This window comes from Haliotis rufescens, unplaced genomic scaffold, assembly GCF_023055435.1.
Source record: "Haliotis rufescens isolate VD_foot unplaced genomic scaffold, xgHalRufe1.0.p SCAF_3, whole genome shotgun sequence".
Taxonomy (NCBI): domain Eukaryota; kingdom Metazoa; phylum Mollusca; class Gastropoda; order Lepetellida; family Haliotidae; genus Haliotis; species Haliotis rufescens.
Window position 1 is genome coordinate 51689967 of NW_025964001.1, and position 14714 is coordinate 51704680.

The following is a 14714-nucleotide window of genomic DNA, read 5'->3' on the forward strand; positions in this document are numbered from 1 at the left end:
TATTTTGGAAGCGTTTGTGGCCCACATACATTAACATTAACGGCAATACAATACATTTGCGTAAATATCACGAAAACGAGCTTTAGATACAATTACGAACATCTTTTTGTTTACAGAGAAAACAACCTTATTTCATCGCAAGGAATACCAGAAATTGATAAATATTATGGTCATTTGACAAGGTCTCATCCCAAACAAAAGCTTTCTGCATATATGCGATGATGGCGATAATTATGCAAATATAAGACGGAAGGCAACTAAGGGAGATAACTCTTATGCACTACCCATTCTGACTAGACTACACTTATTGCCGGTGTTATGATAAAGCTGACAACAAACGTATAACACACATAAACTCCATACCAAAGACAGGAACATATGTGACATATAATTATGCTGCGCCGAGGGCCGACTGAGGATACACTGATGAAAAACATGGTTGGAGTACACGGTTACATTGAAACATCCAATGGCGCCTAATAACATTTAAGAACCTGACATTATACCACCCAGGATGTAGTGTGCTGCTTGACATACCACTGTTATAACATCTGATACCATGCACTTAAATACTGACGTAGTTCATGAAAGATCATGGTAAACTGATCTCAACTGCATCCTTCTCCACTGATGACAGCTAGTAATCAGTTGATTTCTTCCACTGCAGATGTATTAAAATATGTAGTCGGAATAATATGCTTTGATCAAATTCACACATACATGTCGTTTTCACAGTCTACAAGAATTATAATTGATGCATGTTTTGCATCTGTTAACATCTGTAATGGTCACTTTGTGGTCACAAAATGCTTTGATCCCATACCTATAGTAAGCGCAATGTAGTTTTGATACATATGTTTAGAATTCAAAAGTTTACACAATGCATTAATATATATTAGTTATATTAATACGGATTATGTGAATATCTGCTTAGTATGTTAATGTCATGAACTATCATGTTTACTATATACTAACGGTGTTAGTTAATAACGTTATGCTATAAAGAAACGCTAGCGTTGTTATCATACCTATGGAGAAAACATTAATTTTCACAAACTGCTGGCCAAAAGTTAGTGTCAGTGTCAGTGAGTATGGTTTGTCGCCGCTTTTAGCAATATTCCAGCAATATCACGGCGGGGGACACCAGAAATGGGCTTCACACATTGTACCAATGTCGGGAATCGAATCCGGGTCTTCGGCGTGACGAGCGAACGCTTTAACCACTAGGCTGCCCGACCGCTCCGGGCAAAAGTAAGTATACACCCATGTTTGAACAAGAAACAAACAAACAAGAAATGGTTATTCAATGTTGATGTATTTGACACGGATATGATAGATGTGCTTTTGACCTTAAGTTTGCAGTGTTTCGGGACGTTTTGATAACGTTTGTATTTGAGGCCAAATCGAAATATGTTCTTTTCCCGGCTGTTTACATACCCAAACCTGTCATGACAAGGTGAATGAATGATGGCATTCTGATAATATACAAGTGACACATTGATAAGAATATCGTCATAATATTATTTGTATCACGTGAGTATAAGATTTATCTGCAATTATGACATGTTCAGATGGTTTTATTGCTACCATTACCATACAGGGGTAGGTAGAAGCACTGTTCACATTTATATACACCGGGGGTCCGAGGTCCTCGTTTAATAAGTGCCATAAACATTAATCAGAGATTCTAAGAATATTCACAGTCGCATCTCTGTCCTAGGACAAAGAATCAAAATAAAATGGAAGCGACGAATTATATTACGAACATTAACAAATTATTGTAAGTTACAGTGACATCATCGCGAAAGAGGTGAGAATGTCATTTACTACCGGCAGAGAGCGAAGGTCAAGGTACAGTTGGCTCATCAGAAGCGTGGTAGTCAAGGAAATAGTTACTTCAATATTGACCAAGCCAAAGATGTGATCATAATATTTAGTTCAAGCAATTCCAATGGTCGATTAATACTTTCTTCTCAACGCATTGCATATTTCTTATTTTGTTAGTGAAATTATTAAATATATTTGTCATTTTTAATAAAGAACAGTCATCTTGGTCATAAATGCAAATGTTCCATCTTGTTTCGTGTTCTTACCGTTTATTAATTCTGTGGGTACTTTGATCAGCGAACCCAAACATCTTACTTTAAATGACTTCAGCTTGTCCCTAACATTCCCCATCTGGATCTATTCCTTTAACGAAAAAATATATCATCATACAAACATAGGCATATTTCAAAATAAAACAATATCTGGAAAAAAAAGAGACCAAAACTCTCTGGTAATGTTGTGAGTGAAAGGCCATGTATAACTATGTATAAAAAATCGTGAGCAGAGAGGTACCACAATGGAGAGTGTCTTTGTTCCACCTGCGTATTCCTCGTCACGACTTTCCAGCTGGATCTTCTGAATCCGAGATGGATTCAACACTTTCAACTGTCTCTGTCCTTTGAACAGCAGCAGCACGTGTGGGTCTTGGGACAATGTCGTGTATGACAATAGCCTCCAGTTTTTCATTGGTCAACGTAAAAGGAGACAACTGATTTTCAGACATCTGCCTTTGAAGAATTTTTTGATGCCTTGTTCGGGCGTTCATTAAAGGTCGCGAGGGGGAGATTTTCTCCACGGAATGGTTCAAGAGAGGGGGTTGTTGAAGTGTAATCATTGGCTGCGGATGGCTGGCTGCACTTGGGCTTAAATACATATCGTCTCCATGTTTTACGGTTCCATTGCTACTGGGTGTTAGGGTGTCGCGGCTTGTGGATGCTTCTTGATAGTTTCTTTCGTGCTTGGGAGATATTTTTATTGTATGTGTGTGTTGCACTTCTTTTGATTTACCATATTCTTCTGAAAAATAAAAATAGATGTTAATTTCAATGCAAACATGTCCGTTTCATGTATTGTTTTACATACTTTATTCGTAAATGGTCTTGTGTTAACATAAATTGAATTAGCACTGATAAATCAGTGGAATGGCTCAATTATTAAATATTCGACAAAACCTATTACAAATTATATACTGGACAAAAGAAAATACACACATGAAAATTAGATGACACCCAAAACTTACAAACGTTATCCAAACGTAACAAGGCTGAAAACAGTCCCCGAAACAATGCAACAAAGGGTCCAAAACCTGTCATACATCACCGTTAATAACCATGTGTCTTTGTTTTCCACACGATCAAACATGGGTGTATATTTTATTTTGCCCGGCACTTTATTTTCTGAAAACTACATATGTTAATGTCAAAGTTATATACTTGTTCTTTATCAGAAATTAATTTACTTGATATTGCGTTGCTGTTGAATCAACACTGATGAATGAGTGTACTTTATTATGCATATTAGTTAAATCGAATAATGCTTAATCTGTTAAGTAAATTGTATTCAATAAAAATGAATTAATCATATATGTAGAATCTAACTGATTAAAATAATTATGAACTGTAGGTGCCTCTGATGTATATGCCACTGGTGCATGTTCTATCATATTTCTTGCAATGCAACAATGCCAAACGTACACAAATTATACAAACTGAATTACTTGTCAATTGCTATAATTCGATGGGTTTACATCACGCACACAAACACACACACGTGCATGCAAGATTGAACGCGACATTGAACTCCTTTTCATCTCACCACCTAAAATGATATCACTGAAGAACACTTCAAGCTCATTGAAACTCTATATCCAATACTAAGTTTGGTTGAAGTTTGATTTTGCATTAACTAAAACATTTCTTGAAAGATGTTATTTCTGGTTGTCCAGACAAATAAAGATAAGACAAGATATGACTGTTTGATATATGATATATGACCCTCATGGCCGCAATATTGTAAACAGTGATAAATTTAACAGGTGCTTCTTGTAGGGAGAATATGCTAAACGTACTGTTTGCCTCTTGTAATTAGCGCCAGGTGTGAAACTGAGTCATTGTATGATTGCCACCAGGTGCTTATTGTCTGATATATTAATCTACATAAAGTTTTGGTTAACAAATAAACCCATTGGAGTGTGAGTGCAAAATAGTTACAAGTTATCCCTCTCAATGGTTTCTCGTCATGAAAATCTGCAAAATTGTTAATGCGGAATAAAATAATATGCGTTCATTCTATTTAATCTCTGTGTCGCTACTAAAAGGTATGGAGATGTGCAGTCTTTTTAATAACCACACTATCATGATCACCGAATTATTCCTTTTCGAAAATAAATCTGATACAATCAAACTAAATAATAATTAAAATATTATGTTTAAATGTCAATTAACAGAATCAGGGAATGTGAGATAATCAAATATTCTAAAAATCTTTTATTCATATTTCTCTATACAGGCTTAGCATATCCCCTACAACATACACTGAGAATAACTTGCATGTGTGTGAGTGAGTAACTATTGTGTTTCACCTAAAAAGGCAATATTCCAGTTATAGTTGATGTCCACCTGCTGTGACAGAGAGACCGGTGACTGAGGACATAATATATGACACACGCCATCAGGTCAAGATGACAAGCCATCACAAATGTCCGACCATCCGATCCAGTGTATTCGCCTCATACGATCATCACAGTAGGGTGTTTGGGATGTCATATGTATATAGGCACCATGGCTTAATAGTGCATGCATCATACAATACTATATTCATTGTTTAGGAAAGTTTTTTTGTCGATTCCAAAACATAGCGATATACATCATTTCCTCCAAAAACATTATCACAAACTCTAGAAATTAGATTTTAAACTTGGCCAGTTGTTAAACTCCATAACAATTGGTTCAAACAAAAGTACAAATGCATAGTTAATAAAACTTAAAGCCAGTCATAATTAACCGTTAGATATTATGTATATAACCAGTCTATATCCGTGTTACATACACACATATTGTAAAATCCTCGACCAAACAAAGTTATACTAAGCCTATTTGACAACAGGCCTGAACAAGGTCAAACTACCCTATCAACAGGTACAGTACCTGACAAACTGCTTCACAATGACGCCATGACAATCGCATCTAGGCGAGACAGACTGTACCGTACTCTACTTGGGGAATTGACTGAATGTTGCATCACAACACCTCTCGAACACACAGATTGTACTGTTCTCTACTTAGGGACTTCACTGAATGCTGCATCACAACACCCCTCGAACACACAGATTGTACCGTACTATACTTGGGGAATTGACTGAATGTTGCATCACAACACCTCTCGAACACACAGATTGTACTGTTCTCTACTTAGGGACTTCACTGAATGCTGCATCACAACACCCCTCGAACACACAGATTGTACCGTACTATACTTGGGGAATTGACTGAATGTTCCATCACAACACATCTCGAACACACAGATTGTACTGTTCTCTACTTGGGGAATTGACTGAATGCTGCATCACAACACCCCTCGAACACACAGAATGTACTGTTCTCTACTTGGGGATTTGACTGAATGCTGCATCACAACACCCCTCGAACACACAGATTGTACCGTTCTCTACTTGGGGAATTGATTGAATGCTGCATCACAACACATCTCGAACACACAGATTGTACTGTTCTCTCCTTGGGGAATTGACTGAATGTTGCATCACAACACCTCTCGAACACACAGATTGTACTGTTCTCTACTTGGGGAATTGACTGAATACTGCATCACAACACCCCTCGAACACACAGATTGTACTGTTCTCTACTTGGGGAATTGACTGAATGTTGCATCACAACACCTCTCGAACATACAGATTGTACTGTTCTCTACTTGGGGAATTGACTGAATGCTGCATCACAACACATCTCGAACACACAGATTGTACTGTTCTCTACTTGGGGAATTGACTGAATGCTGCATCACAACACATCTCGAACATACAGATTGTACTGTACTGTACTTGGGGAATTGACTGAATGCTGCATCACAACACCCCTCGAACACACAGATTGCACTGTTCTCTACTTGGGGAATTGACTGAATGTTGCATCACAACATCGCTCGAACACACAGATTGTACTTTACTTTACTTGGGGAATTGACTGAATGCTGCATCACAACACCCCTCGAACACACAGATTGTACTGTTCTCTACTTGGGGAATTGACTGAATGCTGCATCACAACACCCCTCGAACACACAGATTGTACTGTTCTCTACTTGGGGAATTGACTGAATGCTGCATCACAACACATCTCGAACATACAGATTGTACTGTACTATACTTGGGGAATTGATTGAATGTTGCATCACAACACCCCTCGAAAACACAGATTGTACTGTTCTCTACTTGGGGAATTGACTGAATGTTGCATCACAACATCGCTCGAACACACAGATTGTACTTTACTTTACTTGGGGAATTGACTGAATGCTGCATCACAACACCCCTCGAACACACAGATTGTACTGTTCTCTACTTGGGGAATTGACTGAATGCTGCATCACAACACCCCTCGAACACACAGATTGTACTGTTCTCTACTTGGGGAATTGACTGAATGCTGCATCACAACACATCTCGAACATACAGATTGTACTGTACTATACTTGGGGAATTGATTGAATGTTGCATCACAACACCCCTCGAAAACACAGATTGTACTGTTCTCTACTTAGGGAAATGACTGAATGTTGCATCACAACACCTCTCGAACACTCAGATTATGCTGTTCTCTACTTCGGGAATTGACTGAATGTTGCATCACAACACATCTCGAACACACAGATTGTACTGTTCTCTATTTCGGGAATTGACTGAATGCTGCATCCGGCATCCCTCGAACACACAGATTGTACTGTTCTCTACTTCGGGAATTGACTGAATGCTGCATCAAAACACCCCTCGAACACACAGATTGTACTGTTCTCTACTTGGGGAATTGACTGAATGCTGCATCCCAACACCCCTCGAACACACAGATTGTACTGTTCTCTACTTGGGGAATTGACTGAATGTTGCATCACAACACCTCTCGAACACACAGATTGAACTGTTCTCTACTGGGGGAATTGGCTGAATGCTGCATCACAACACACCTCGAACACACAGATTGTACTGTTCTCTACTTGGGGAATTGACTGAATGCTGCATCACAACACCCCTCGAACATACAGATTGTACTGTTCTCTACTTGGATAATTGACTGAATGCTGCATCAAAACACCCCTCGAACACACAGATTGTACTGTTCTCTACTTGGGGAATTGACTGAATGGTGCATCACAACACCTCTCGAACACACAGATTGTAATGTACTTTACTTGGGGAATTGACTGAATGCTGCATCAAAACACATCTCGAACACACAGATTGTACTGTTCTCTACTTGGGGAATTGACTGAATGCTGCATATAACAATTCTCGAACATACAGATTGTACTGTTCTCTACTTGGGGAATTGACTGAATGCTGCATCACAACACCCCTCGAAAGCACAGATTGTACTGTTCTCTACTCGGGGAATTGACTGAATGTTGCATCACAACACCTCTCGAACACACAGATTATACTGTTCTCTACTTGGGGAATTGACCAAATGTTGCATGACAACACATCGGAAACACACAGATTGTACTGTTCTCTACTTGGGGAATTGACTGAATGTTGCATCACAACACATCTCGAACACACAGATTGTACTGTTCTCTACTTGGGGAATTGACTGAATGTTGCATCACAACACCTCTCGAACACACAGATTGTACTGTTCTCTACTTGGGGAATTGACTGAATGCTGCATCACAACACCCCTCGAACACACAGATTGTACTGTTCTCTACTTGGGGAATTGACTGAATGCTGCATCACAACACCCCTCGAACATACAGATTGTACTGTTCTCTACTTGGATAATTGACTGAATGCTGCATCAAAACACCCCTCGAACACACAGATTGTACTGTTCTCTACTTGGGGAATTGACTGAATGGTGCATCACAACACCTCTCGAACACACAGATTGTAATGTACTTTACTTGGGGAATTGACTGAATGCTGCATCAAAACACATCTCGAACACACAGATTGTACTGTTCTCTACTTGGGGAATTGACTGAATGCTGCATATAACAATTCTCGAACATACAGATTGTACTGTTCTCTACTTGGGGAATTGACTGAATGCTGCATCACAACACCCCTCGAAAGCACAGATTGTACTGTTCTCTACTCGGGGAATTGACTGAATGTTGCATCACAACACCTCTCGAACACACAGATTATACTGTTCTCTACTTGGGGAATTGACCAAATGTTGCATGACAACACATCGGAAACACACAGATTGTACTGTTCTCTACTTGGGGAATTGACTGAATGTTGCATCACAACACATCTCGAACACACAGATTGTACTGTTCTCTACTTGGGGAATTGACTGAATGTTGCATCACAACACCTCTCGAACACACAGATTGTACTGTTCTCTACTTGGGGAATTGACTGAATGCTGCATCACAACACCCCTCGAACACACAGATTGTACTGTTCTCTACTTGGGGAATTGACTGAATGCTGCATCACAACACCCCTCGAACACACAGATTGTACTGTTCTCTACTTGGGGAATTGACTGAATGTTGCATCAAAACACCTCTCGAACACACAGATTGAACTGTTCTCTACTGGGGAAATTGGCTGAATGCTGCATCACAACACACCTCGAACACACAGATTGTACTGTTCTCTACTTGGGGAATTGACTGAATGCTGCATCACAACACCCCTCGAACATACAGATTGTACTGTTCTCTACTTGGATAATTGACTGAATGCTGCATCAAAACACCCCTCGAACACACAGATTGTACTGTTCTCTACTTGGGGAATTGACTGAATGGTGCATCACAACACCTCTCGAACACACAGATTGTAATGTACTTTACTTGGGGAATTGACTGAATGCTGCATCAAAACACATCTCGAACACACAGATTGTACTGTTCTCTACTTGGGGAATTGACTGAATGCTGCATCACAACACATCTCGAACATACAGTTTGTACTGTTCTCTACTTGGGGAATTGACTGAATGCTGCATCCCAACACCCCTCGAAAGCACAGATTGTACTGTTCTCTACTTGGGGAATTGACTGAATGCTGCATCACAACACCTCTCGAACACACAGATTGTACTGTTCTCTACTTGGGGAATTGACTGAATGCTGCATCCCAACACCCCTCGAACACACAGATTGTACTGTTCTCTACTTGGGGAATTGACTGAATGTTGCATCACAACACCTCTCGAACACACAGATTATACTGTTCTCTACTTGGGGAATTGACTAAATGTTGCATGACAACACATCGGAAACACACAGATTGTACTGTTCTCTACTTGGGGAATTGACTGAATGTTGCATCACAACACATCTCGAACACACAGATTGTACTGTTCTCTACTTGGGGAATTGACTGAATGTTGCATCACAACACCTCTCGAACACACAGATTGTACTGTTCTCTACTTGGGGAATTGACTGAATGCTGCATCACAACACCCCTCGAACACACAGATTGTACTGTTCTCTACTTGGGGAATTGACTGAATGCTGCATCACAACACCCCTCGAACACACAGATTGTACTGTTCTCTACTTGGGGAATTGACTGAATGCTGCATCACAACACATCTCGAACATACAGATTGTACTGTACTATACTTGGGGAATTGACTGAATGTTGCATCACAACACCCCTCGAAAACGCAGATTGTACTGTTCTCTACTTAGGGAAATGACTGAATGTTGCATCACAACACCTCTCGAACACTCAGATTATGCTGTTCTCTACTTCGGGAATTGACTGAATGTTGCATCACAACACATCTCGAACACACAGATTGTACTGTTCTATATTTCGGGAATTGACTGAATGCTGCATCCGGCATCCCTCGAACACACAGATTGTACTGTTCTCTACTTCGGGAATTGACTGAATGCTGCATCAAAACACCCCTCGACCACACAGATTGTACTGTTCTCTACTTGGGGAATTGACTGAATGCTGCATCCCAACACCCCTCGAACACACAGATTGTACTGTTCTCTACTTGGGGAATTGACTGAATGTTGCATCACAACACCTCTCGAACACACAGATTGAACTGTTCTCTACTGGGGGAATTGGCTGAATGCTGCATCACAACACACCTCGAACACACAGATTGTACTGTTCTCTACTTGGGGAATTGACTGAATGCTGCATCACAACACCCCTCGAACATACAGATTGTACTGTTCTCTACTTGGATAATTGACTGAATGCTGCATCAAAACACCCCTCGAACACACAGATTGTACTGTTCTCTACTTGGGGAATTGACTGAATGCTACATCACAACACCTCTCGAACACACAGATTGTAATGTACTTTACTTGGGGAATTGACTGAATGCTGCATCACAACACCCATCGAACACACAGATTGTACTGTTCTCTACTTGGGGAATTGACTGGATGCTGCATCACAACACATCTCGAACATACAGATTGTACTGTTCTCTACTTCGGGAATTGACTGAATGCTGCATCACAACACCCCTCGAAAGCACAGATTGTACTGTTCTCTACTTGGGGAATTGACTGAATGCTGCATCACAACACCTCTCGAACACACAGATTGTACTGTTTTCTACTTGGGGAATTGACTGAATGCTGCATCCCAACACCCCTCGAACACACAGATTGTACTGTTCTCTACTTGGGGAATTGACTGAATGTTGCATCACAACACCTCTCGAACACACAGATTATACTGTTCTCTACTTGGGGAATTGACTAAATGTTGCATGACAACACATCGGAAACACACAGATTGTACTGTTCTCTACTTGGGGAATTGACTGAATGTTGCATCACAACACATCTCGAACACACAGATTGTACTGTTCTCTACTTGGGGAATTGACTGAATGTTGCATCACAACACCTCTCGAACACACAGATTGTACTGTTCTCTACTTGGGGAATTGACTGAATGCTGCATCACAACACCTCTCGAACACACAGATTGTACTGTACTTTACTTGGGGAATTGACTGAATGCTGCATCACAACACCCCTCGAACACACAGATTGTACAGTACTCTACTTGGGGAATTGACTGAATGCTGCATCAAAACACATCTCGAACACACAGATTGTACTGTTCCCTACGTGGGGAATTGACTGAATGCTGCATCACAACACCCCTCGAACACGCAGATTGTACTGTTCTCTACTTGGGGAATTGACTGAATACTGCATCACAACATATCTCGAACACACAGATTGTACTGTTCTCTTCTTGGGGAATTGACTGAATGCTGCATCACAACATCTCTCGAACACACAGATTGTACTGTTCTCTACTTGGGGAATTGACTGAATGCTGCATTACAACACCCCTCGAACACACAGATTGTACTGTTCTCTACTTGGGGAATTGACTGAATGCTGCATCACAACACCCCTCGAACATACAGATTGTACTGTTCTCTACTTGGGGAATTGACTGAATGCTGCATCACAACATCCCTCGAACACACAGATTGTACTGTTCTCTACTTGGGGAATTGATTGAATGCTGCATCACAACACCTCTCGAACACACAGATTGTACTGCACTTTACTTGGGGAATTGACTGAATGCTGCATCACAACACCCCTCGAACACACAGATTGTACTGTACTCTACTTGGGGAATTGACTGAATGCTGCATCAAAACACATCTCGAACACACAGATTGTACTGTTCTCTACTTGGGGAATTGACTGAATGCTGCATCACAACACCCCTCGAACACACAGATTGTACTGTTCTCTACTTGGGCAATTGACTGAATACTGCATCACGACACCCCTCGAACACACAGATTGTACCGTTCTCTACTTGGGGAATTGACTGAATGCTGCATCACAACACCTCTCGAACACACAGATTGTACTGTTCTCTACTTGGGGAATTGACTGAATGCTGCATCACAACACCCCTCGAACACACAGATTGTACTGTACTCTACTTGGGGAATTGACTGAATGCTGCATCAAAACACATCTCGAACACACAGATTGTACTGTTCTCTACTTGGGGAATTGACTGAATGCTGCATCACAACACCCCTCGAACACACAGATTGTACTGTTCTCTACTTGGGGAATTGACGGAATGCTGCATCACAACACCTCTCGAACACACAGATTGTACCGTACTCTACTTGGGGAATTGACTGAATGCTGCATCACAACACCTCTCGAACACACAGATTGTACCGTTCTCTACTCGGGGAATTGACTGAATGCTGCATCACAACATCCCTCGAAAACACAGATTGTACTGTTCTCTACTTGGGGAATTGATTGAATGCTGCATCACAACACCCCTCGAAAACACAGATTGTACCGTACTCTACTTGGGGAATTGACTGAATGCTGCATCACAACACCTCTCGAACACACAGATTGTACTGTTCTCTACTTGGGGATTTGACTGAATGCTGCATCACAACACCTCTCGAACACACAGATTGTACTGTACTTTACTTGGGGAATTGACTGAATGCTGCATCACAACACCTCTCGAACACACAGATTGTACTGTACTCTACTTGGGGAATTGACTGAATGCTGCATCAAAACACATCTCGAACACACAGATTGTACTGTTCTCTACTTGGGGAATTGACTGAATGCTGCATTACAACACCCCTCGAACACACAGATTGTACTGTTCTCTACTTGGGGAATTGACGGAATGCTGCATCACAACACCCCTCGAACACACAGATTGTACCGTACTCTACTTGGGGAATTGACTGAATGCTGCATCACAACACCTCTCGAACACACAGATTGTACTGTTCTCTACTTGGGGAATTGACTGAATGCTGCATCACAACACCCCTCGAACACACAGATTGTACTGTTCTCTATTTCGGGAATTGACTGAATGCTGCATCACAACACCCCTCGAACATACAGATTGTACTGTTCTCTACTTGGGGAATTGACTGAATGCAGCATCCCAACTCCCCTCGAACACACAGATTGTACTGTTCTCTACTTGGGGAATTGACTGAATGTTGCATCACAACACCTCTCGAACACACAGATTGTAATGTTCTCTACTTGGGGAATTAACTGAATGCTGTATCCCAACACCCCTCGAACTCACAGATTGTACTGTTCTCTATTTGGGGAATTGACTGAATGCTGCATCACAACACCTCTCGAACACACAGATTGTACTGTACTTTACTTGGGGAATTGACTGAATGCTGCATCACAACACCTCTCGAACACACAGATTGTACTGTACTCTACTTTGGGAATTGACTGAATGCTGCATCAAAACACATCTCGAACACACAGATTGTACTGTTCTCTACTTCGGGAATTGACTTGAATGCTGCATCACAACACCCCTCGAACACACAGATTGTACTGTTCTCTACTTGGGGAATTGACTGAATGCTGCATCACAACACCTCTCGAACACACAGATTGTACTGTTCTCTACTTGGGGATTTGACTGAATGCTGCATCACAACACCTCTCGAACACACAGATTGTACTGTACTTTACTTGGGGAATTGACTGAATGCTGCATCACAACACCTCTCGAACACACAGATTGTACTGTACTCTACTTGGGGAATTGACTGAATGCTGCATCAAAACACATCTCGAACACACAGATTGTACTGTTCTCTACTTGGGGAATTGACTGAATGCTGCATTAGAACACCCCTCGAACACACAGATTGTACAGTTCTCTACTTGGGGAATTGACGGAATGCTGCATCACAACACCCCTCGAACACACAGATTGTACCGTACTCTACTTGGGGAATTGACTGAATGCTGCATCACAACACCTCTCGAACACACAGATTGTACTGTTCTCTACTTGGGGAATTGACTGAATGATGGATCACAACACCCCTCGAACACACAGATTGTACTGTTCTCTATTTCGGGAATTGACTGAATGCTGCATCACAACACCCCTCGAACATACAGATTGTACTGTTCTCTACTTGGGGAATTGACTGAATGCTGCATCCCAACTCCCCTCGAACACACAGATTGTACTGTTCTCTACTTGGGGAATTGACTGAATGCTGCATCCCAACACCCCTCGAACACACAGATTGTACTGTTCTCTACTTGGGGAATTGACTGAATGCTGCATCACAACACCTCTCGAACACACAGATTGTACTGTTCTCTCTTTGGGGAATTGACTGAATGCTGGATCACAACACCTCTCGAACACACAGATTGTACTGTACTTTACTTGGGGAATTGACTGAATGCTGCATCACAACACCTCTCGAACACACAGATTGTACTGTTCTCTACTTGGGGAATTGACTGAATGCTGCATCAAAACACATCTCGAACACACAGATTGTACTGTTCTCTGCTTCGGGAATTGACTTGAATGCTGCATCACAACACCCCTCGAACACACAGATTGTACCGTTCTCTACTTGGGGAATTGACTGAATACTGCATCACAACATATCTCGAACACACATATTGTACTGTTCTCTACTTGGGGAATTGACTGAATGCTGCATCACAACATCCCTCGAACACACATATTGTACTGTTCTCTACTTGGGCAATTGACTGAATGCTGCTTTAGAACACCTCTCGAACACACAGATTGTACTGTTCTCTACTTTGGGAATTGACTGAATGCTGCATCACAACACCCCTCGAACACACAGATTGTA

At 41.2% G+C, this 14714-nt stretch overlaps 1 protein-coding gene across 1 annotated transcript in view; it reads right to left on the reverse strand.

Moving 5' to 3' along the window:
- Window positions 1-1296: 1296 nt before the first annotated feature.
- The window catches only part of LOC124141975, a 68155-nt gene continuing 54737 nt past the window's right edge, over window positions 1297-14714 (reverse strand). The window contains exon 3 of the mRNA XM_046510194.2: window positions 1297-2844. Within this exon, the coding sequence (XP_046366150.1) occupies window positions 2381-2844 (464 nt within the window). The 3' untranslated portion in view covers window positions 1297-2380. The remainder of the gene's footprint in view (window positions 2845-14714) is intronic.